This window comes from Pelophylax lessonae (assembly GCF_965119305.1).
Source record: "Pelophylax lessonae genome assembly, chromosome: 6".
NCBI lineage: Eukaryota > Metazoa > Chordata > Amphibia > Anura > Ranidae > Pelophylax > Pelophylax lessonae.
Window position 1 is genome coordinate 111,485,494 of NC_138773.1, and position 26,366 is coordinate 111,511,859.

At 44.5% G+C, this 26,366-nt stretch overlaps 2 protein-coding genes across 2 annotated transcripts in view; both read left to right on the forward strand.

The window, feature by feature from the left end:
• LOC309558644 (dynein axonemal heavy chain 3-like) overlaps positions 1–17,731 on the forward strand; it is a gene marked incomplete at its 3' end in the record, with an annotated part of 260,568 nt that extends 242,837 nt beyond the window's left edge. Inside the window, exon 13 of the mRNA XM_082261711.1 lies at positions 17,516–17,731. Coding sequence (XP_082117837.1) covers positions 17,516–17,731 — 216 coding nt within the window. The remainder of the gene's footprint in view (positions 1–17,515) is intronic.
• Positions 17,732–22,932: 5,201 nt separating this feature from the next.
• Positions 22,933–26,366, forward strand: part of LOC309559164 (dynein axonemal heavy chain 3-like) — a 480,621-nt gene continuing 477,187 nt past the window's right edge. The window contains exon 1 of the mRNA XM_082262311.1: positions 22,933–23,033. The gene's annotated coding sequence lies outside the window, so the exon portion shown is untranslated. The remainder of the gene's footprint in view (positions 23,034–26,366) is intronic.

Here is a 26,366-nt window from a genome sequence, read left to right on the forward strand (position 1 = left end):
GAGACCTTTTCAACTGAGCATCCACTGGGTTACTGAGTCTTGAAGATGGACCACTGGCCAGAACTTGCTCAATATGCAATCGAGCTACTGGCCTGTCCTGCTTCAGGCGTGCTTTCCGAATGATGATTCAGTGCTGCTGGAGGTTTTGTGATGGATAAAAGAGTGCATCTGTCTACAGACTCCGTTGACCGGCTGACGTTTACAAAAATTAATCAGTCCTGGATCACCAGCAGCTATCAAGCCCCTGATGCTGATGTAACTGATTGAATTTGCTAGGGATCTGGGATCCCTTGAAGACTGCCAATGCTGCCTATCCAATTCTTGAATCTTGATTATGCTAGCTTCCAACAATGTTTTTGGTTTACGGAACCACCATACCCAAGGCCCAATTTCTCTGCACCTGTATCACAGGTGCATGTCATTTCAATGTTTGTTTCTAATTTTTAACAGCAGGGCCCGTTCCGGTTACAGTGTTTAGGCACCACCAACACCCAAGGCCCAATTTTTCTGCACCTTTGTTAGCTCAATCTTGTCAGGAGGCAATTACAAGATGATCCACGGCCCCTCAGTCCCAACTCCCCCTGTATAGTGAATTCTCCGTCTGCTGGCCAGGAGATGCGATGACACATAGCAACTTAAGCATAGCGTAGACACATCTAGTTTATTTCAAGTTTCGCTCACACATTTAAAGGAAATTTGGGCGGCAAAACCTTGTTTAAACCAGTTACAATTCATGGGTCAATTTATCAATAGAACATATCTCACAGAAACAATACATGAAAAGGCCCTTGTGTTCCCATACATCTCTGTCAAAATTGTGTTTTGTGAGAAAGCCGCTCCGTCTGTGTTCAGCTGTCTGATGTGTTTAATGTAAGCAATTGTCAATTGTGTTCAGGTGTTGTCTGTAATCTATATGCAAAACCTAACTTGTTAAGTGTCCAAATGAGTGAATGAAAAGGCGTTTAAAATGTAAACACCTATCAATGTCTTGTCGTCTATATGCAAAAAATACAACTGCCAAGTTTCCAGGGTGTGTGAATGAGGTGTGTTAGTCTGACTCATTAATATGTAATTGCAAGGGACCACATTCCATTGGAAAGTGGGCATGAGCTGAAATGTATTATGAAATATAATTTCTCTTACGTCCTCCGACAGTCGCCGCCTCTTCATATTCGTCACATATGGGGTATTAGACTTTGCTCCGAAGGAGTAGCTAGGCAACAGAATATGTTAACAATAAAGCTTTAACATATCCCACCCTCAAGGGGTGGTCCCCTCAGTCAATACCCTCCTACTTCCTGCAACCATATCTCAGTTTTAATGTCTAGCTTGTCAGGAGTGGCTGGCTCTCTCTGTGCTGGGACTTTTTGTCCCAGACTCTTTCTTCTTTTTGATATTTTGTTTGAGTTTCCTCTCTACCTTTACTTAGCTGTTATTTTTGTCAGCATTAGTTAGTTCTTCGGACGAAGAGGATCATGCGGACTGGGTCTCGGGCTGATCCCCCTGGTCGCAGGTCGTGGGTCAGTGGCTTCCCAGTCTGCCATCGAGCGTTCAGCCAGGTAACGCTCCTGGCACGGTGAACGACCCATCCCTGTTCGGTGCAGGGATGATTGGTGAGGTGGCTACCTCACCGGACGCTGTGCGGTTTCTGAACCGCCATTGTGTGCGTCTTGAATTGCGACTCTCCCTGCCTCATGTGCAGCGGCTTGTTCGCCTGTGCGGGTTCCCCACGCCATGTGAGGTAAGTGTATCTATGTGGGGACCTGTCTGTCTGGGGGGGGTCTCAGTCTGGGACTGTGTAACCTGCCTTTAATCACACTGCTTGTCTCCCTATATCTCGGCTGCATGCTGTGGGCTGCAAGGGGGGGGGGAGCTGTATGACACTGAGTATGTCAGGCTGGGCAGTGTGAGGAGCTGTGTGCTGTGGGGCATGTTTTTAATGGCATGTTGGGGCATATACAGCGATCGCTGCGGCGATCTAACATGTATCCATATAATGGGATAATATTGTGTGTGATTTTATGCACTGTGGAGCGGCGATTTCGGCGCCAAACGGCGCCATTTTACCGGCGCCCGCTCCGGCCGCATGGTTTACATGCACGGCGGCCATTTTCTTGTAGCCTCCATAGGCTTACATAGAGCGCCCTGGCAGCATCACTTCCTCTCTCCTGGAAGCACCGATCGAGGCAGCAGCAGCAGCGGAGTCTCCTCAGGTTTTATCCTTCTATTCCTGTGTTCCATTGCCTGTATTCAGTCTGTATATTCCCTGTGGGGGTCTCATTGTGCCTGAGTGTGGTGCGGTGGGCTGCGCTTGCCGCGCTTGCTGTAAGGGGGCAGTTAACCCTTGGTTGTCTGGCATACAGGGGCAATGGATTCTCAGGAGGGCAAGTTTCCCACAGTATTGGTGGAAAGCCAGGGGACCGCTGTTTCCCCCCCAGGGGGGGATTTGGCCACGATTGTGGCTGGCCTTGCTGCACAGGTGCAAATGCTGGTGGCTGCTCAATCTACTAAACGGCCCAGAGTTGCTCTGTCCTCTGATTCTGAGGGTGAAGGTGATGGGGCTGTTCTGGCGGGGACCCCCCTATCGGGGTCCCGCTCCTCTCTTGATCTAGTGGGGTCTGAGGTAGAGGCTGAAGTTGAGGGGGTTGATAATTCTCCCCCTGGCTCGCCTGAAGAGCTTGCAATCATGGATGAGTTGATTGCTTCCATTAAGCAGACGCTACGTTTGCAGGACGAGGTGTGTCCCCCAGCTGCCTTGGCGGCTTATGGGACGCAGAGAAAACGCAGGACGCCGCAGGTTTTTCCCTGCAATGCTGATTTTCAGCGCGCTGTTAAGGACCAATGGCGCGATTTGCGCAAGCCTTTTGCGGTACCAAGTAAATTTAAGCTGCGTTATCCTTTCTCGCCTGCCACTGATGAACGGTGGTGTGTGCCTCCGCCAGTGGATCATGCTATTGCGGTTTTGAACAAAGCCACTGCGATCCCTGCAGAGGGATCCCCTGTTTTCCGTGATGCCACGGATAGGAGACTGGAGTCTCTTGCCCGTCATACTTATTCTGTTACGGGTTCTATGCTTAAGGCTCTGTTTGCTTCTCTCATGGCGGCCCAGGCGATCGCAAGTTGGACGCAGATGCTTAGGCGCGTCCTAGTGGCCGATTCGGCCTCGGCGGCGACCCTGGATATGGTGGATCAGATCCACCAGGGTGTCATGTATCTGTGTGATGCGGACCTGGACCTGATTCCGTTGGCCGCGCGTGTGCACAGCGTGGCGGTGTTGTCTCGCCGCCTGGTTTGGTTGAAATGTTGGTCGGTGGACCAATCTTCACGTAAAACCTTAGCCAATCTGCCTTATGATGGGTCTCGCCTTTTTGGGGAGTCCCTGGATGTGTTGATTAAGGGGATTACCGGGGGTAAGAGCACTCTCTTGCCCCATTTCCCCAAGGCTAAGGGGGCTTCTGGGAAGAAGCATGCTCATTTTCGGCCCCCTCAGGGGTCCTTTCGTGCCTTTCGGCCGCACTACAAGGACAAACCGTTCAAGGGCCAGGGCTCTCAGAAGAAACCCTGGTCTGGGAAACAGAAGTCCGGCCAATCCGGACCTGCGGCCCATAACAGTTCGGCCTGAAGGGGCGCCCTCACCCGGTTTTGGGGTGGGGGGACGCTTGCTCGGTTTTCTTCAGCCCTGGTTGGCCCGTGTGCGGGACAGATGGGTTCTGGAAATCGTTCGATCTGGTTACAAGATCGAGTTTCTCTCTCGGCCAGAGAGCAGATTTTTTCCCTCAAATCTACAACTGTCTCCAGAGCGCCTGCGGGATCTGCACCTGGCGGTGCGGGACCTGAGGGCTCAGGGAGTGGTGGTTCCGGTGCCTCATCGGGACAGATTTCGGGGGTTTTATTCCAATCTGTTCACCGTGCCCAGAAAGGAGGGCAAGGTTCGTCCTATTCTGGACTTGAAAGCTCTGAACCGCTCTGTGCGGGTTCGCAAGTTCCGCATGGAATCCCTGCGCTCGGTGGTGGCTGCCCTGGTTCCGGGGGAATTCATGGCCTCCATCGATTTGAAGGATGCGTATCTTCACATCCCCATATTCGAGGGTCATCAGAGATACCTTCGATTTGCCATTGCGGAGGATCACTACCAGTTCGTGGCGTTGCCCTTTGGGCTCGCCTCGGCTCCGCGGGTCTTCACCAAGGTGCTTGCACCGGTTCTGGCATTATTGAGAGCCCAGGGCATTTCTGTCCTGGGGTATCTGGACGACATTCTGATTCGGTCTGCGACCAGTCAGGGTCTGGAGAAGGACCTGTCTGTCACGATGCAAACTCTGCAGGAGTTCGGTTGGACGATAAATGTTCCAAAGTCGACACTGAGTCCGTCGGTTCGTCTTCCCTATCTGGGAATGATACTGGACTCGGTGCAGGCGAAGGTCTTCCTGCCGGAAGACAAACTCAGGACTCTTCAGGAGGAAGTCAGGTCCCTCAGGGACGTTCCGAACTCGTCTCTGCGGACGTGTATGAGATGTCTGGGATTGATGGTCTCGGCTTTCGAGGCGATTCCTTTCGCGCAGTTTCACACGCGGGGTCTCCAGGCGGAGATCTTGTCCAAGTGGGACGGGCGACCTCAATCTCTGGATCTTCAGATCTCGTTGAGTCATCGCACCAGGGAAAACCTTCTGTGGTGGCTCCAGTCCCCGTTGGTGTCCGGGGGCAAGTCGTTTCGTCCGATCTCGTGGACGATAATCACCACGGATGCCAGCCTGTCGGGCTGGGGTGGTGTTCTGGGCGTTCTGTCCGCCCAGGGGACCTGGTCGGAGGGGGAGTCTTCCCTCCCGATCAACATTCTGGAATTGCGTGCGATAAGGCTCTGTCTTCATCGCTGGACGGACCGGCTGCAGGGCTGCCCGGTTCGGGTGCAGACGGACAATGCCACGGCGGTGGCCTACATCAACCACCAAGGGGGCACCAGGAGTGCCCGAGCGGCTCGAGAAGTGGCCGACATTCTGTCTTGGGCCGAGACTCATGTCCCGGCGATAACGGCGGTTCACATTCCGGGAGTGGAGAACTGGCAGGCGGACTATCTGAGTCGCCAGACCCTGGATCAGGGGGAATGGTCTCTCCACCCGGCTGTCTTCCAGATGTTGTGCGCGAAGTGGGGTCTTCCAGATGTGGACCTGTTCGCGTCTCGCCTCAACTACAAGGTGAAGAGGTTCGTGGCAAGGACGCGCGACCCTCGGGCAGACGCGTCGGACGCGTTAGTGGCCCCGTGGCATCAGTACAGGCTGATGTACGCGTTTCCACCGATTCAGTTGCTGTCCCGGTTCCTTCGCAGGTTACACTCGGAACGCAGCACGGTGATTCTTGTGGCACCGGACTGGCCTCGCCGGTCCTGGTACGCAGACCTCGTGAATCTGGCGGTCGACGCCCCCTGGCGTCTGCCTCTTCGGGACGATCTACTGTCTCAAGGACCGATTTACCATCCTGCTTTACAGTCGCTGGCTTTGACGGCCTGGCTGTTGAGACCGAGGTCCTGAAGGAGAAGGGTCTCTCTCCAGAGGTTGTTCATACCTTGATCAACGCGAGGAAGTCTTCCTCGGGAAAGGTTTATTACCGTACTTGGAAGGCCTATTTTGCCTGGTGTGAGTCCAGGGGGTTTTCACCCCGCACGTACTCGGTTTCCCGTGTGCTGTCTTTCCTTCAGACGGGTGTCGATCAGCGTTTGGCGCTGGCTACGATAAAGGGTCAGGTGTCTGCGCTGGCCGTTCTGTTTCAACGTCCCGTGGCTTCCAACTCCTTGGTTGGCACTTTTATTCAGGGTGTGCGGCATCTGGTTCCTCCTAGGAGGGATCCTTTGCCCCCTTGGGACTTGAATCTAGTCCTGTCTGTGTTACAACGTGCTCCTTTTGAACAGATCAGGGAGATATCGTTGTCTATGTTGTCCAAAAAGGTCGCCTTTTTGGTGGCGATCACTTCGGCTCGCAGAGTGTCGGAACTGGCGGCTTTGTCCTGCAAGTCTCCGTACCTGGTTGTTCATTTGGATAAGGTGGTCTTGCGACCTAATCCTTCTTTTCTGCCGAAACGAGTTTCGGAATTCCATCTTAACGAGGATATTGTTTTGCCTTCGTTGTGCACGAAGCCTAAACATCCAAAGGAGGTGAGACTACATTCTCTGGATGTTGTTCGGGCGATTAGGGTTTACCTTAAATCGACTGAGTCTTTTCGAAAGACGGACTCCTTGTTTGTTCTTCCAGAGGGTCCTCGGAAGGGCATGGCGGCTTCCGCCTCTACCATTGCCAAATGGATCAGGCAGACCATTGAACAGGCCTATGCCTTGCAGGGGAAGGTTCCCCCTGTGCCTGTGAAGGCGCACTCTACTAGATCTCTGAGTACGTCTTGGGCCTGTCGTCATGGGGCTTCTGTGGCCCAGGTGTGTAAGGCGGCGACTTGGTCGACCGTACACACTTTCACAAAATTCTACAAAGTAGATGTTCAGGCATCGGCGGATGCTTCCTTTGGCCGCAAGGTTCTTAGTGCGGCTGTTCCCTAGGGTCCCTTGTTGGGGACTCCTGGCTGTTGGGATAAGTTTTGTATCCCCTGGTTTTTTGTCTTTTCCTGGGTTGTTGCTCCTGTTGAGCACTTATTTTTGCTGTTGCCCAGCTGGTTTCCTTCCTTTGGTAAGGTTCCTTTCTTTGATGTGGAGACTGCGTTGCCTTTCGGCGCGGATGCGTTTCCCACCCCTCATGTTTGCACTGCTTTGGGACGTCCCCATATGTGACGAATATGAAGAGGCGGCGACTGTCGGAGGACGTAAGAGAAAACGGAATTTTTGTAAAATCTTACCTGTAAAATTCCTTTCTCTGAGTCCTCCGACAGTCGCCGCCCCCGCCCCTCTTTTGGGGTTTGAATGTATACTCTACTGCTATTCCACTAAAACTGAGATATGGTTGCAGGAAGTAGGAGGGTATTGACTGAGGGGACCACCCCTTGAGGGTGGGATATGTTAAAGCTTTATTGTTAACATATTCTGTTGCCTAGCTACTCCTTCGGAGCAAAGTCTAATACCCCATATGTGACGAATATGAAGAGGCGGCGACTGTCGGAGGACTCAGAGAAAGGAATTTTACAGGTAAGATTTTACAAAAATTCCGTTATTTCAGTAAGGCACGTTGATACACTCTTTCAACCTTACATAATAGTTACATAGTAGTTGAGGTTGAATAAAGACAATAGTCCAACAAATTCAACCTGTGTAGGTGTGGCTGTAATCATTTCACATACCCCTGTATGACAAGTATATGTAATTTACATTTTTATTTTTTAACAGCAGGGCCCGTTCCTGCACCCAGCAAGAGTAACTGTGAGGCGTGTGAGGGATTAGCTCGGTGGCGGGTGTGGATGACCCCTTTGGGGGGTTCGTTACACAGGGAGATAGCCGAGAAGTGGTTGCAAACAACAGTTTGGTTTATTCATGCAATTTTCTTCACACAAGTGCAAGCGTCAAAAACATCCAAAATAAAATAAAACACAAAATAAATCCTTGCCACTGTGGGCGGCTACCTTCTCACACACAGGAACCTACCTAAGGAGTCTGTCCCCAACCTACTGTTGGGCAGACTTTGCTGATCCTACAGCAGACCATCAATAGTCCATTTATTTTCTCTTCACAGAGAAAATGTCTCTTTTCTCTTCACATAGAAAACATCCATTGGTTTTTCTCTTCACATAGAGAATGTCCCCTTTCTCTTCACATAGAAAACATTCCTTTGTTTTTCTCTTCACATAGAAAACATTCCAAGACCTCACCTTGATTAGTCTTCAGTCTTAATTCATTTTCTCCTCACATATAAAATGTCCATTGGTTTCTCTTCACATAGACACAATCCAAGACCTCACCTTGAGTAGTCTTCAGTCTTTTTACCCTCCTCAGCGCACTTCGCTTCAGGAGGGGTTCCTCTCCCATGCTCACACAGCTTCAGGAGGCACCCATCTGACTGTCCTCCTCTATTCACACAGCGTCAGGAGGCAGGGATCAATAGACTTCCTCTGGACAAATTATAGAGGCCTTAATTTCCTCATTCTGAACAGCTGAAGGGTTTTCAACTTCTTTACACCTTTCTGCTGGCTACCTCTGCAGCCGACACCCTATAGTAATTGGTGCATTGTCTGAACCAAGCAGAAGTGTATCTCCCATCTGTGACAACACTCACAGATTTACCTGACTTCCTGTCACATGCGTTACAGTGTTCAGGCACCACCAACACACAAGGTACAATTTTTCTGCACCAGTATGACAAGTATATGTCATTTCAATCTTTTTTCCTAATTTTTAACAGGAGGGCCTGTTCCTGTGCCCAGCAAGAGTAACGTTGAGGGGTTACAGTGTTCAGGCACCACTAGGGATGGGTGGGTGAACGGGCCGAGTATAAGTTTGGCCTAAACATCTCCCGTTCAGGTATTCGCCTAACTCCTGAACTTTCTCGGCACTTAGCGGGATGTTCTCACAGTTTTTTTTTTTTGTAAATTTATTTTTATTAAGTTTCGGAACAAGCAAAACAGACAACAAAAAAATCTGGCTCCCCCAACATGAGGGAACCACATATACACATTGAAAAAGCAAAAACAGTGAAACCCCCCCAACCCAGGCAACCCAACCCCAAATGAACAGATATTTCCCAACCAGGGTAGAATGGTGGGACCCGGAACGACCGAACCCCGGGAAACCAGCATCCAGTCGTCCCGGCCCCCAGTTCACACATAAAAGCATCACTTAATTAGGTGGACAGCATCAAGGCAAATTTCAGAAGACATTCACCGCACCGTGTCAGAAGACTCCACCCATGCCCTCCACACCTTCTCAAACTTCTTGGGGCAGCCTCTTGACTGATAGGACTCCTTTTATAGAGGCAGGACAGCATTCACCAACCCCTTGCAGTACAATAGGGAAGGCGGGGCCACTTTCTTCCAATGTAACAATATGGCTTTTTTGGCGTAAGACAATAGGATAGTCAAAAGTGTTCTAAGTGCCACCAAGGGAACCACCTCCTCCACCAAACCCAAGAGACAAACGCTCGGGTTCAATGGCACCGGGGTCATCATCACCCCCCCAAACAGGCGGTAACTTCCGACCAGTACCGCTGAATCAGCGCGCCATCCCAGAAAATGTGCGTCGCATCCGCCGGGGAGGCAGAGCATCGCCAGCATTCAGCGGAGGAGGTGGGATAAATTTTGGCTAAGCGGGCAGGAGTATAGTATATCCTATGGAGAAATTTAAATTGGATAAGCTTGTCCCTGGCAGCAATTAGATGTTTAAAGGGTTCCACCCATAGATCATCCCAGTCCTCACCCTGGAGCCCAGGAATTTCAGCAGTCCAGCGTTCTTTGCATTTAACAATACTCGGCGGAGTAAGCTTAAATAAATCCTTGTAAACAGTGGACAACGTCTTAGTAAGGTCAGGATTGGTCAGCATTAACTCTAGGTCAGATGGGACGGGTTCAATAGTGGAGTCAGTAAACTGGCACCAAATGCATGGCGCAGCTGCAGATACCTAAAAAAATGGGTAGTGGGTAAGTCATGTCGAGTACGCAAGTTGTCAAAAGACAGCAGGGCCCCCTCCGTGGTTATGTCCCCCAATGTCTTAACACACACAGTAGCCCATACCATAGGGTCCGGTAAGCTGTAAAAATGAGGGAGTTGGGGATTCATCCAAAGGGGAGTAGACGGGGAAAGGCCAGCCTCACAGTCTGACACCACGCCCTAATGGTAGCCCTCATTGATGCTGTCAATGGGAGGTCCGAGCCCACACCCCTGTATAAAGCCAAACGGAGGCTCTCATATGAACCCAAATGAGCTGCCTCCAGGACCGTAGCGGAATCCCCTTCATCTGCCCGTAGCCAATGTCACAGTTAATCGGTTGTTAAGGTTTGCTTGTTGAGAGATGAATTAAAAAAATAATTTTAAAAAGAAAATTCAAAAGAAATTGGGGTAAAAACAGCTTAGGGGACCCATTTTTTAAAACATTTTGGCGTGGGGTTCCCCTAAAATCCATACTAGACCCAAAGGACTTGGTATGGACTTGGGGGGGGGTGCCTAGTAGGGATGATCGAACGGTTCGGGTCCACCATCGGTTCGGCCCGAACATTGGGTGTTCGAGGTTCGGCCGAATTTAGAACTTTTTGCCCAAAAAGTTCGGAATTCGGCAACCAGAACCGCCCAAAATGCAATGCTTCAGGAAATGGGCTTTAAAAGCCCGTGATTGGACCAGAACCATTAGCAAAAGCCAATTGAGGGGGCAGGAGAATGCTAGGAATGTGATTGGAGTGACTAGGGGGTCCCTAGACCAATCATTATTGAATACGCCCCCCAGTATATAAGATCGCCCCCGCCAGATTCCCAGCATTGTTATACTGGACATGGAAGAGAGTGGAAGCAGTTCTGTTAATTTTACTTTAAAAGTGTCATTTAGCTATTTTTAGTGTGAGGAAAGGGATATTTAGTGTAGTTAGAGTGCTCCTTTACACTTAAGTTAGCTTCAAAAATTTAGTTTCTGTAGGGAAAGTGTTAAGTGTCAGGGGACCGTAGTGTAGTGTTGGGTTAACTGGCAGTGACTGCTATGGCAGGGTGACAAAACCCCTCCATAGCAGAGTGACCGCTATAGAGAAATGATCATTTCTCTGAATAGCTTCGGGACACCATTATGGCTTCTCACCAGCCTAGCATTTTTTATGCTGCAGGGGCTGCCGCTGCCAGTGCTTTTTTGAGGACATGTTTGATGTCAGACATGACATCTGAACATGTGTATAGGGGGTATATATAGACATATATGTCTGAATATATACCCCTAGACATATATAGGTGTGATAGTAGCAGAAATAAATGCTTGCGCTAATGAAATCATTTACAGTAATATATTTCTGCTACTTTCACACCTATATATGTCTAGGGGTATATATTCAGACATATATGCCTATATATACCCCCTATACACATGTTCATATGTTTTGCCTGCCTCAAAAGAACCCCAAAAAATGCCAAAAAAACGCTAGCGTCAAAAAAAAAAAAAAAGCCCAGGTGTGTTTTTGCTGGCATTTTTTGGGGGGTTTTGGAGGCAGGCAAAACATCTGAACTTGTGCACAGTACCACTATACACAAGTTCAGATGTTTTTTCTGACTGCAAAGAACCCAAAAAAATGCCTGCTTTGAAACCGGCAAGGTGTTACAGCAGCGAAGCCATATTCCTGTGCTCAAAGTTTTCTAATACAAACAATCCTTTATGTTTCTGGTTCTGGACATGCTACAGAGCTGAAACTTCACAGGTACACCTTTTAGACCCCCCAGACACAAAATCACACAAAAAAAAGTTCTTAAAAATTGTCATTTTTGATAAAAAAAAGCCAATTATTGAAAAATTAAAAAAAAAAATAAAAAAAAAAAAAAGAGATTTTTTGATTTTTACTTTGGATTTAGTATCTGGGGGGTCTAAAAATTGTACATGGGAAGTTTCAGCTCTGTAGAATGTCCAGAATCCCCCAAAAATTAGCATTTTCTTATAATTTTTATTAGAACAGGAATACGGCTTCTCTACAGCGCTTTTTCTTGCATTTATCGGGCATTTTTGGAGGCAGGCATGACTTTTTTTGGATTTAGTGTCTTGGGGGTCTAAAAAGTGTACCTGTGAAGTTTCAGCTCTGTAGCATGTCCAGAACCAGAAAAAAGATCATGCCTGCCTCCAAAAATGCCCGATAAATGCAAGAAAAAGCGCTGTAGAGAAGCCGTATTCCTGTTCTAATAAAAATTATAAGAAAATGCAAATTTTTGGGGGGTTCTGGACATGCTACAGAGCTTTTTTTATTTTATTTTTTTTAATTTTTCAATAATTGGCTTTTTTATCAAAAATTACAATTTTTAAGAACTTTTTTGTGTGATTTTGTGTCTGGGGGTCTAAAAGGTGTACCTGTGAAGTTTCAGCTCTGTAGCATGTCCAGAACCAGAAAAAAAGATCATATAGGTGTTAAAGTTAAAGGAGGCTCCCGAACCACATCCCTGTTCTACTGAAAAATTATCTTTTTTTTTTTCATGGTTCTGGACATGCTACAGAGCTGAAACTTCACATGCACACCTTTTAGACCCCCCCAGATACTAAATCCAAAGTAAAAATCAAAAAATCTCTTTTTTTTTTTTTTAATTTTTCAATAATTGGCTTTTTTATCAAAAATGACAATTTTTAAGAACTTTTTTTTGTGTGATTAATAGTTAATGGGGCATGACCCAGAACCCTAGGCACTTTTTAGGGGCATTTATTGGGTTTTGGGGCTTCAAAATTGTGTTTTTTGATTACCGAAGTTCGGGTCCCATTGATTTCAATGGGGTTCTGAAATCCGGGCCGAACTTTCGGGAAGTTCGGATGTTCTGGCCGAACCGAACTTTTCAAAAGTTCGATCATCCTTAGTGCCTAGGCCATTTTTTTCATTTTTATTTTTTATCTGTATTGCTGGGAGCCGACAATTCATTACAGCCGCGAGCAAGTTTAAATGCCATTTTTTCCTTTAGAAACGTCAGTATTGCTGCAACGGACTACATACATCATACAGCTGCGCCACCTTACGGGTACATTAACCACTTGCCGACCGCCGCACGACTATCTACGTGGGCGGTCAGCCCCTCACAGGCAAAGTGACGTAGGTCTACGTCGCTCGCCTGTGAGGGTTTAGGGAGCGAGCGCGCGCCGCCGGAGGCGCGCTCCCGCTCCCGCGTGGTCACGGACCCCCCCGCGCGTGTGACCGGCGGACCCGATCGCCGCCGGCCACTCTGCGATCGGCGGGGGAGAGGGAGAAAGTCAGGCAGCTTGTGTAAACAAGCTGCCTGTCATTCTCCTCTCTGTATGAGAGATGATCACATGGATCTACTATGTAGATCCATTGATCACTCTGCATACAGTTGAAGCCCCAGCCAATCACAGTTAGAATCACGCCCCTAGGGACACACACAGCCCCTCCCTCTCAAATAAAGTTAACCCCTTCACTACCAGTGTATTTTTACAGTAACAGTGCATATATATAGCACTGATTACTGTAGAAATGTCACTGGTAACCCCAAAAGTGTCAAAAATGTCAGTCAAGGGTCCGATCTGTCCGCCGCATTGTCGCAGTACCGCAAAAAAAAATCGCAGATCGCCGCCATTACGCGTTAAAAAAAAAAACAACAAAAATGACAAAAATCTTTCCCTTTGTTAGTAAACGCAATAACTTTTGCGCAAACCAATCAAAATACGCTTTTTGCGATTTTTTTTACCAAACATAGGTAGCATAAAACAAATTGGCCGAAAATATTAAAAAATTTTGATTTTTACATTTATTTTTGGGGGAATTTCATATAAAAAAAAGGGAAAAATATTGCTATTTTTGCAAAATTTACGCTCTTTTTTTGTTTATAGCGCGTGATCAAAAAATCGCACAGGTGATCAAATACCGCCAAAAGAAAGCTCTGTTTGTGGGAAAAAAAGGACGCCAAATTCGTTTAGGTACAGCGTCGCACGACCGCGCAATTGTCCGTTAAAGTCACGCAGTGCCGAATCGCAAAATACCCCCTGGTCAGGAAGGGGGTAAAATCTTCCGGGGCTTAAGTGGTTAAGGGGACCCCCCCCCCCCCCCCCGGCACGATATTTAAAGTAATCTTTATTTTTTTCACTTTAAGCATCAATAAAATTACTGCTCCTTTAAAAATGATTATTTTAAAAACAGTTTTTTGCATTAATGCATGTCCCCCAGGGCAGTACCCAGGTCCCTATACACTTATTATGGCAATAGCTTGCTTACAAAGCGTTTAAAATTAGGACTTTTGATTTTTCATGTTCGTGTCTCATAGACTTTAATAGGGTTTGAATGTTCGCTAGAACTTTTCCCCGGTTCAAGATGTTCTGGTGCAAACTGAACGGGGAGTGTTAGGCCCATCAATATTGCTATTTCCTTCTTAAAGATAAATACTACCAATCAACTATATATAACGTAGTTCACCCTTATTTGTGAAATGTATTAAGTGTCCATAAACTCAAAAGTTCACTATTTATAAAAATCCACTTTGTATCACAGTCCATGCCCTGTATTCGCACCTTTATTTTTGTTAAAACGAATAAAATGCTACTCACATAGGTAATCAAAGATTACAAAAGGGAGGAACCGATCATGTCACTCTGCAACAAGTGAGCAGAACACCATTTTGGAGAGATATCAACAGGTTCATTTTAAAGGGAAATACATACTGCAATCTTTCATTAAAGTAAGTGCCATTTTATTAGTTTTAACAAAAATATAGGTGGGAATACAGCAAGCACTATTAGTTTCATTCTCTTTTGGGTGAATGGTGACATTATTCCCATGGATAACTAAGGATGGGGGTGGATTGAATTCCTGGAGTGAAAGGAGATACCTGCCAGCATTTATGGACCCCATTTAAAGGGGAAGGCACAGTAGACCTAAATAAGTGTGGGTCAAACAAAGGAAGTGAGAACAATATTGTGATGGAGATGGGATTGCATGGTGTAAGAGGACACCAGTTGCATAGAAAGTGAACAACACAGTGTGACATCACTACAGAGAAGATCTGAGCAGTATACACTCACTGGCCACTTTTTTAGATACACCTGTTGAATTGCTTGGTAACACAGATTGCTAATCAGCCAATCACATTGCAGCAACTCAATGCATTTAGGCATCTAGACGTCGTGAAGATAACTTGTTGAAGTTCAAACAGAGCATCAGAATGGGGAAGAGAGAGAATTTAAGTGACTTAGTGGTCTGAGTATTTCGAAAATTGCTGATCTACTGGGATTTTCACGCACAACCATGTAAGGTTTTACAGAGAATGGTCCAAAAAAGAAAATGTCCACTAAGTGGAAGTTGTGTGGATGAAAATGCCTTGTTGATGTCAGAGGAGAATGGGCAGACTGGTTCAAGATGATGTAAAGGCAACAGTTACTCAAATAATCACTCGTTACAACCAAGGTATGCAGAATACCATCTCTGAACGCACAACACATCGAACCTTGAAGCAGATGGGCAACAGCAGCAGAAGACCAATCCTGTCAGCTAAGAACAGGAAACTGAGGCTACAATTCATGCAGGCTCACCAAAATTGGACAATAGAAGTTTGGAAAAACGTTGCCTGGTCTGACGAGTCTTGATTTCAGCTGCAACATTCAAATGGTAGGGTCAGAATTTGTCGTAAACAACCTGAAAACATGAATTTACCCTGCCTACCAATGGTTCAGGCTAGTGGTGGCGTAATGGGGTGGGGGATATTTTCTTGGCACACTTTGGACCCCTTACTACCAATTGAGCATAATTTACTGTAAATGCCACAGCCTACCTGAGTATGCACAAAGTAAGGTCCATAAAGACATGGTTGGGCGAGCTTGGGGAGGAGGAACTTGACTGGCCTGCACAGAGTCCTGACCTCAGCCCGATAGAATACCTTTGGGATAAATTAAAGGGCAGACTGGGAGCCATGCCTTCTCTCCAACATCAGAGCCTGACTTCACAAATGCGCTTCTGGATGAATGGTCAAACATTCTCATAGACACACTCCTAAACCTTCTGGATGAATGGTCAAACATTCCCATAGACACACTCCTAAACCTTTGCAGAGAGCTTTCCCAGAAGAGTTGAAACTGTTATAGCTTCAAAGGGTGGGTCAACTCAGTATTGAACCCTATGGACTAAGACTTGGATGCCATTAAAGTTCATGTGCTTGTAAAGGCAGGTGTCCCAATACTTTAGGTAATATAGTGTTTACACACCTAATACTGCGTTTGTCCGAAAATAAGACCTACCCTGATAAAAGGACCTACTATGATTTTCAGGGAGGGCTGCAATATAAGCCCTACCCCGAAAATAAGCCCTGTTTGTAAAATCCTAGAATCCACTCTATTACTGTTTTATACAGTATAATGTCCAATATGTGTGTTTCTGTATTATAATTGTGCCAAATACCTTCTGTACAGCGCCGCTCGGTGCTCAGCTGACCTCCCGCTGCTCTCCTCCTCTTCTCCCAGCTGTCAGTGTGGGATCTCAGCCCCTCCCCTCTGCAGTGCTGAGAGCTTAGAAAAGAGCTCCGGAGGGTCACGGAACACACACATTTGACATGATATAATACTAATAATAGAGTGGATTCTAGGATTTTACAAACACTTTTACTCGGTTCACACTGGGGAATCCTAACAGGCAAGGAGGGAGAGGGGGAGAGAAGACAGCACATTACATGTTTCCCATGCACATTACATGTTAAGACCTACCCCAAAAATAAGCCCTACTGTGTCTTTTGGTGCCAAAATGAATATAAGACCCAATCTTATTTTGGGGGAAACACAGGTATTAGGTTAGTAGGGGATAGAATTTGCAGTGTTTTTTTTTTTTTCTTTTCAACCTTTTAAACTTCAGGTTATTCATATTGGTTGAAGCTCCCTGCACCCAAGTGATCTGTTGAAGAAAATAGGGTGTATTCTGCTATTTTTCTTTAATGATCCATTGAAATGTAATGTGTACCATGAGGCCTATTAACTTCAATATACCCACAATTACATATGTTGACGTGTTGCTGACAAGGCGTTCCATGATAAATGCAAATCACATAGTAATATACAAACCAAAAATGGGTTGGAATTTGGTTGTGGTGCATAATCTATTTGGACAAAATAAACATAAATGATGATCTACATGTTATATATGAATGTGGTTAAAATGCATGCTATACTAACTGTGTAATACAGGGCATAGTTCTTGGCGGGGATCCAATATGCTTTCTATTATTTATAGTACTTGAATCCTGAAAACCCAAGCCACCTATTATTTGTGTTTAGCTAAAATTTATAATTTTCTCTTAAAGTGTTACTAAACCCACTACAGTAAAATAAATCTGTATACGTAGAAAAGTATGCTTGATTTACTCATGGTGGAACCTAAGGGGTTAATCCTCTGCATCTCTGATCCTCCCCTTCATTTATTGTCCCTAATCTTTCTGCCAATAAAACAGAGCCTTGGGGGCACTCTGCACATGCTCAATTTGGTGTGTATTGCTAGAGAGTTTTTTTTGGGAGGATGAATGTGATCAGCACAGGGTCAATCACCACATTTCAGACACAAAGTCAGGGGTTATGCAGCCTCATAGGACAGTCAGAGGAGAATGAAAACTCCTCCTACAAGGTTTAACCAGTGCTCAGCCAGACACTGATAGAAGTCACAAGACTGCTATATACTGCTAATGTTAAAAGGTATTTAGCAATTTATATTTACTAAATTAATAGCATTTCTATGTTCTGTGTACAGTGGGAGACCAGCTATAGTGAATGCAGGGTCCTGGGTTAAGTAACACTTTAACTACCTTTAGGTGTCTATCAGATGAGTACATTCATTTTTTAAGGAATTGATATATCACTTTTGCTCTTAACCAAAAATCGTATCACTTTAATTTTAAATGTTAGTGGTTTTTATTATTTGAACTTCTGTATTAACAAGTCCACTTTCTTTCTTCTCACAGAAAATCAATAGCTTATCACAGCTTCAAGGAGAGATCGCATCCATGCAAATCACAGTTCCTCTTGCTATGTTTTGCCTGGATGCCTTACGCTTTAATGAGGATCTTTGTGCCAGAGCTCAAAAGTTAAAGGACCGGCTTATCCAGTATGAAGTAGATGAAAACAGGGAGTTGAATATGAGGCAAGTATTTTTGTTTGCACCAGTCCATGAATGTTAGATTTAATAGACTACTGACAAGATTATAATTTTTCATGTGAGACAAGGATCTGTAACGTCTTATTCAGTCAGATAACTACTCAAGCCAAGTAAGTTGTCATCCATTTTGACAGTAAAATGTGTGTAAACTGAGCATTGGACATCATTGTTTTACCCTTGTGGAAAGTATCCAATCATATTTTAACTTTTATTTTTAAAGGTATTAAAATATTTAATTGGCATGTTCACAGCATGATATGCGTGAAAAAAAAATCAAGCTGTAATTTTCTATTAAAAAAAATAAAAAATTCTGTAATGACCTAATTTCCATTGGAATCACTGCATGATTTAGGAATTGTTACTCTATGATTTTCATTAAGTGTGTGCCATGTACTATGGTAATTTTTCCATTTAATCTTGTCAGACGTGTTAGCTTTGCATTTGTTTATTTGATCAAATATGACAGCACAACATTATTTTTAATTAATTGTATATTGATGTGAATAATGTACTATTACATTTAGTAGGCTTGGGGAGATGCATCTGTAGGAGAAGTCGTATTTAATTTTTGAAATGTGTTTTTTTTTTTCTTTCTGTTTTAAACTTGGCCCAGTGATGGGTTTATTAATAGATGTAAATCAGATTTTTTACATCAATATTTTGAGTCAACATAGTTTCACTGTCACCTTATATGTATAAATAAGTAAAGTGAAAAAGATGTTTTTTGGGGGGAAGATGATCCATAAAAGGCATAAAATGGGGTGAGCAATTAAATACCGAAATGCATCCGTAATTATTGTGGCTGTCCCTAAAATTTGGTGCAGAGCCAAAGTTGTTCTTCCCTATATTATAATGACTGTGCATACCTTCCAACATTTCACAATCTAAAATTAGGACTGTCTAGAGCAATGCTCTGCAAAGTCCAATTGAATGAGACTAACTACTACTAGCTATACTATGACCAGTGCTGTATCTTGGCCTAGGCCAACAAGGCCCAGGCCTAGGACGGCACTTTGCAGGGGGGGCAGCAAAAAAGCTGCACCCCGCAGGAAAAAAACAGCCTCCTCCTCCCGTCTCCTGCATGAAAAGGGTCCCCGCCGGCTTGGGCTACACTTTTAGTATAGTGCCAGTCTAATGGGGCGATTTGGGCCGGAGGCAGGATCCAGGAAGCTAATCAGTCTAGCACCGCCATAAATCGGTCACAGTGCTACCTGCCAGTATGATAATACCGGTCGGTCAGGACATTCGGACAGACCGCAGGCCGCCGACCACACTTAATACAACTGGCCCAAAGCCGCCAATGCTAATAAGTGTGGCACTGTAGCTTAATGCTCCGTCTACCCTCCTTTGCCCCAGGTATGGCAGGCATCATGTCAATAATATAATTTAATTTCTTTAAACATCCTTGTACTTGAGCGAGCATATTGAATTGCATAATATACAATTAAGACTTGTAATTATATATGATGGCAATAATATTTTGGACTTGCTCACCTCATACGTGCTATCGAAATATGTCACTGGGTAAGTAAGATTACTCCTATCTTATAAGATATTTGGATTTGTGTTTGCTGCCACTGATTATTTCACTTATTTGTATAATGACTATGGACTTCTTGGTAATTATACAAATAAGTTAAATAATCCTATGATTACAATCAGTGGCAGGAAACACAAGTCCAAATATCTTGAAAGAAAGGAGCAATCTTACTAATCCAGTGACCTAAGGCTGCACTGATGGGCAATGATATGCTGCACTGATGGGCAATGATATGCTGCACTGATGGGCGCTAATAGGCTGCACTGATGGGCATCAATATGCTGCTCTGATGGCCACTAATGAGGCAGCAATCGTGGGAACTGATTAAACTGCACTGATGGGCACTAATGAGGCTGCACTGATAAGGCAGCACTAATATGCTGCACTGATGGGCACTAATGAGGCTGAACTTATAGGAACTGATGAGACTGCCCTGGTGGGCACTGATTGACTGTGGTTGTGGTCTGTGGTTTACAGATTACAGGGTGGGTCATAAACAGGAAGGGGTGTGGCCTTTGCAGGAAGGGGTGGGTCATATTTAAGTTAGGGGGTGCACAAGCTTAGTCAGGCCTAGGGCAGCACAAATCCTAAATACACCACTGCTATGACCTGGACAAGTGAAAACCTTTATAGACATTAGGCTGTTGCTTATACCCATCTGACTATATAACAAGGTAAAGGCTGCCTGTGCAGTGGCTGTGTGGGATAGTAACATGACCTTTTACTCATATAATTAAAAAGGCACTACATACATCTTTTTAAGCATACCGATGAAATATACGTTTGAAGGTTCTGTAGGGCATTTGAGAAGCTGTACAGGCTGCAGGAAGCAAGTTAGAGCGGAACATGAGCTGGAAATAGTAATATAGCAAGACCCTTTGACTATATGCACTGTTTTTCTTGTAAATGTATATTATAAGTTGATCTTCTTCTATTCAGACCCATTACAGTGGGCTCCTTTTACAAAGCGGTATTTTCTGCTTTAAAATATTTTCTGTAATATATCAGCGTTTTTCAAAAAGTGTTTTGCCATTCACTAAAAAAACACTACTAAAATACAGCATGAGTTATTTTATGAAGTCATGCAGAATTTTAGTAGTGAACATATGAGAATAAAAGAATTACCGGCATTCACAAATCAAGGAAAAAATGGCTTGGGGTCCCCCCCAATCCATGCCAGGCCCTTTGGGTCTAGTATGACTTTTGAGGGGAACCCTCACACCAATATATTTTCAAAAAATTTGTGTAAGGTCCCCCCCCCCAAAATTCATACCAGACCCTTATCCAAGCATGCAGCCCAGCAGATCAGGAAAGGGGGGGGGGGCGAGCAATCCCCCCCAACCATTCCAGGCAATATGCCCTCAACATAGGGGTGTTTTGGGGCAGGGAGACAAGGGCCTCTTCCCCACAACCCTGGCAGGTGGTTGTGCAGGTCTGCAAAGGGGCTTATCAGACGAGGCATGCTGGGTGACCATGCCCCTTTATTTTATTTATTTATTTATTTTTTTTAGTTTATTTAGCGGTTGGAGGCAGCAGAACTATCATTCAGTGGGAGCCTTTATCGGGAGCACCTCCTTTTTTTTTTTACCCTGATCGGCAGTGGGCATTACGACTGACATTGGATCTACACAGGGGAACTATATATATATATATATATATATATATATATATATATATATTTCTTTTTTTTTTTATAAGGGACTTGTAAAAAACTATTGAAGGGCAAAAACTGTGAGGAAAAGGCCCTTGTCCCCATCAAAATGGGGACATGGTGTTTTGGGGGGCATAAGCACCCCCCTGTTTAGGGCGAGTGACCTGGTATGGTTCAGGAGGGGGGCCACTCGCTCACCCCCTTTCCTGACTTGCCAGGCTGCATGCTTGGATAAGAGGCTGATATGGATTTTGGGAGGGGCCCCTTGCCTTTAACATTTTGGTGTGGGGGTTCCCCTCAAAATCCATATCAGACCCAAAGGGCTTTTTCGATTTTGTTTTTATGCCAGTAATTCTTTTTGTTACATTCAGCTGTCAGCGGGGAACCCCACTGATATCTGATGACTCATTGGTTGTTAAGGACGTAGCAGCTGGCCACTCCTTAACAACCATGACAGTTACTGGTTGTAAAGGATGTCTGCGGTCTGCGCCGCCTGCTCCTTGACAACCAGTACACAGTCCTTAAATACTGCACCCCTCGCCACTACTAAACTACCGCATGCATTTAATTATTTATTTCTTTCTGTGAATTGAGTTTAGCGCCTTTTCATGCAGTATTTACTGAGCTTTTTCAGCGTTTTGCCGTAATTGATAGTTTCAGGATCGTATGCGGTATTTAGGGAAAATGCGTCTGGACACCTACATGCCGCATGCGATCTGATTCTGTGAATGGAGCCCAATACCATCAATCTACCTTACAATCTGTAAAAAAAAAAATCAAAAGTTATAGAAATTGATTGTCTAAAATGGGTGATTAATTCAATAAACACTTTATTTTAAATCAAGGAGAAAAAGTCATTCCCACTGGAAAATATCATAAATTTAATTCAACCAAACTGATAATTTACTTGTTCTTTTGAGCAACCATTTTATTTAAAAAACATTGGAAATGATTAAATGTATGATTGATTAACAGCTTAAAAAAAATATATATATTAATGATCATGACATGGCTACATATAGGGCCAGTAAAGCACCCTACAAGTATTCTGTTACCCATCTGACTTCAGCAACACCACTATTAAAATGGGTTTGCAGCTGTAGACCTTTTCAAGTGTAACAAAGTTGAATATCATTCCTCTACACCAGGGGTATGCAAATTGTGGCCCTCCAGATGCTGCAGAACTACAAGTCCCATGAGGTATAGCAAGACTCTGACATCCACAAGCAGGGCTGCTGTTAGAAAACACGGGGCTCCGCACAGCCTACCTAGCATGCCCCCCCCCCCCCGAATATTTTAAGATAATATTTTCACTAAAAATACATTAAAATCATTATTAGTGGATGCAAACATAACAGAGAATCTGTGTAAATTCGCTATTTTTAATGTTTTTTTTTTACATTTAAAAAAAAATGATATATATTTTTTAAAAAATGTTTACAATTTATTTTATTTTACATTTTTTTTCAATTATTTATTACGTTTAATTATTATTATTGTTTTTTTTTTTTTTTTTTTTACAATTTGCTTTTTTTTTTACAGGACATGGAAACCCGCAGCTCTGTGGGGGGTAGATGTTTGGGGCTTAATATTCAATTTATGCATAAAATCCACAAACACTTCAAGGTAACATGGTATAATCCAAACAATATGGTATGGATTAGAGGCATTTTACCTTGTCTTTTACAATTGTTTGGGAGTTTTCCTTTCCTCTTCCACCGTATTTGATGAAAGTGACTTTGACGTACTGGTGGTTTGTGCTCTTGATTTTGTTGACTTTGTAATTTATTTTGGCTGTTAATTTGTTCAATTGGGTCTTGCAAAAGCAAAGGGAAAATATGATTATTTTATATACATTTCTTGTACAAGTCTCAGTATAAGGTATTGCAAGTGTATTAACTGATGGTTTATACTATGGTTATTTATTTTATTTTATTTTTTTATTTAGCATTTGTTCCAAATACAGCAAAATAGCAGACAGAGTTCGTGAAGTTCCGGCTACTACAGCAGACTTAGTTGCACTGATAAATTTCCTTAGAACATCAAGTGATGTTACAGTTTATAAACTTAAGGATGAGATCTCAGAAGCAGCCAGTCGCTTGGCGTTTCTTTTGGATTATGCCACTCTCCAATGTAAGTAACGTTTTAAAAGATGATGACTAAACACACTGATTACATTCTTTCACATTATTATGGAACAAATTATTTGTGATGTAACCCATGACAACCAATACCACAATTGAAATAATCCATGTTGCATAAATATAGCAATTCGGCAATCAGTAGCCCCAAAAGCAATACTTTTAGGCTTTATGTACACTACAGGTCCTAAACTTGAGTTTAGGAGTAGTGATGGACTAACATTGGCTGGGGCGGTTCGCGAACGTCAGCCGCAAATTTTCTCAAAAGTCTGCGAACCGCGAGTTCGTGGTGGGCCCCATTGACTTTAATGGGAGGCGAAATTTAAAAACCTTTAGGTCATATTTGCAGCCACAAAATACTTACTAGCTGTGCACAAATAGTCCCAGCACATGGACAATGTCATAACAGAAGTATTGCAATTGGAAAAGTTGCCCTAAAATTTTTTTTTTCTCACAATTCAGCCAGAACTAACAGCAGCTGGGTAAATAAATGTCAAATACATATAGGGTCCATTCACACTTCTGTAAAATGGGTCCATTGCACAATTTGACGGAACCTTTACAGACCCATTGATTTTCAATTCCAGTCTGAAAAATTAGGCATTCACAGGATAAAGTAGTAAGTGTCGGCCATTTCAGGCCCCAAAAATTAGCCCACATGTGTTTACCTGACAGCTAAGAACATTGTATTCTGTGGCTGAAGGTACATTAGGCATTCACAGGATACAGAAGTAAGTGTCGGCCATGAAAGGCCCCAAAAAGTTGCCCACATGTGTTTACCTGACAGCTAAGAACGTAGTATTTGGTGGCTGGTGGTACATTAGGCATTCACAGGATACAGAAGTAAGTGTTGGCCAGTATTGGCCCCAAAAATTAGCCCACATGGGTTTACCAGACAGCTAAGAACGTTGTATTCAATGGCTGAAGGTACATTAGGCATTCACAGGATACAGAAGTAAGTGTTGGCCAGTATAGACCCCAAAAATTAGCCCACATGGGTTTACTTGACAGCTAAGAACGTAGTATTTGGTGGCTGGAGGTACATTAGGCATTCACAGGATACAGAATTAAGTGTCGGCCAGAATTGGCCCCAAAAATTAGCCCACATGGGTTTACTTGACAGCTAAGAACATAGTATTTGGTGGCTGAAGGTACATTACGCATTCACAGGATATAGAAGTAAGTGTCGGCCAGTATAGGCCCCAAAAATTAGACCACATGGGTTTACCTGACAGCAAAAAACGTAGTATTTGGTGGCTGGAGGTACATTAGGCATTCACAGGATACAGAAATAAGTGTCGGCCAGTATTGGCCCCAAAAATTAGCTCACCTGGGTTCACCTGACAGCTAAGATTGTTGTATTCTGTGGCTGAAGGTACATTAGGCATTCACAGGATATAGAAGTAAGTGTCAGCCAGTATAGGCCCCAAAAATTAGACCACATGGCTTTACTTGACAGCTAAGAATGTAGTATTTGGTAGCTGGAGGTACATTAGGCATTCACAGGATACAGAAGTAAGTGTCGGCCAGTATTGGCCCCAAAAATTACCCCACATGGGTTTACTTGACAGCTAAGAACGTAATATTTGGTGGCTAAAGGCACATTCGGCTTTCACAGGATACAGAAGAAAGTGTCGGCCAGTATTGGCCCCAAAAATTAGACCACATGGGTTTACCTGACAGCAAAGAACGTAGTATTTGGTGGCTGGAGGTACATTAGGCATTCTCAGTATACAGAAGTAAGTGTCGGCCATAAAAGACCCCAAAAATTAGCCCACATGGGTTTACCTGACAGCTAAGAATGTTGTATTCTGTGGCTGAAGGTACATTAGACATTCACAGGATACAGAAGTAAGTGTCGGCCAGTATTAGCCCCAAAAAATTAGCCCACATGGATTCACCTGACAGCTAAGAATGTTGTAATCTGTGGCTGAATGTACATTAGGCATTCACAGCATACAGAAGTAAGTGTCGGCCAGTATAGGCCCCAAAAATTAGACCACATGGGTTTACCTGACAGCAAAGAACGTAGTATTTGGTGGCTGGAGGTACATTAGGCATTCACAGGATACAGAAGTAAGTGTCGGCCTGTATAGGCCCCAAAAATTAGCCCACATGGGTTTACTTGACAGCTAAGAAAGTTGTATTCTGTGGCTGAAGGTACATTAGGCATTCACAGGATACAGAAGTAAGTGTCGGCCAGTATAGGCCCCAAAAATTAGCCCACATGGGTTTACCTGACAGCAAAGAACGAAGTATTTGGTGGCTGGAGGTACATTAGGCATTCACAGAAAAAATAATTGTTGGCCATGAAAGGCCCCAAAAATGTGGCATTCCATGGACATGAAATGCCTTTTATGCTGTATTTAGCGAAGACAAGGACCAGGAATTGTTGTGGGTGGATGGTGGTCTGGCAGATATTTGTGGCCTGGCATGAGGAATTTTCGATGAAACCTGGTCTACTGGTCACATGTGTTGAATTCCTCAGAGATCCATGCCTCATTCGTTTTTATAAATGTGAGGTAGTCTACACTGTCATGAGCTAGGCGAGTGCGCTTATCGGTCACGATCCCCCCTGCTGCGCTGAACGTCCTTTCGGACAGGACACTGGATGGGGGGCAAGCCAACAGTTCCATTGCAAATTTTGCAAGCTCTGGCCAGTGGTCAAGCCTGTCCACTCAGTAGTCCAGGGGTTCATCACTCCTCAGAGTGTCCACATCGGCCGTTAACACGATGTAGTCGGAAATCTGTCAGTCTAGGCGTTCCCTGATGCTGGATCCGGAGTACAGCTGTCGATGGTTCGGCTGAAAGAAGGATCTCATATCTGAAGTGACCAAGGCATCTTCAAATGCCCTCTTCTTGCAGGCGCTGTTGGATTGCTACCCACAACTGTCTCTCTGTGACTGGAAATTCCTCTGCCAGCGCATGCAATAGCAGAATACAGCATTTCCCGCAGCAAGGCCTGGAAGTGCTGCATTCTGACTGCCCTCTGTAAATGTGGTAACATTTCCACCATTTTTTGTTTGTACCGGGGGTCTAAGTACGTTGCCACCCAGTACTGGTCCTTGGCCTTTATGCTTTTTATACAGGGGTCCCCCTTAAAACACTGGAACATGAAGGCCCCCATTCGCACTAAACTGGAAGCGGTGTAGTGGCCTGCTTCCAGCTCATCATCCAGGATAATGTCGTCCTCGTTCTCCTCCCCATCCACGGATAACACCAGGGATCCCAGAAAGGTTTAAAGCATGCTCTTCTTGCTCCTCCTCATCCCCCCCGGCAACATCCTCCTCTGACTCCTCTTCAGACTCCTGTTGTTGACTTGTCT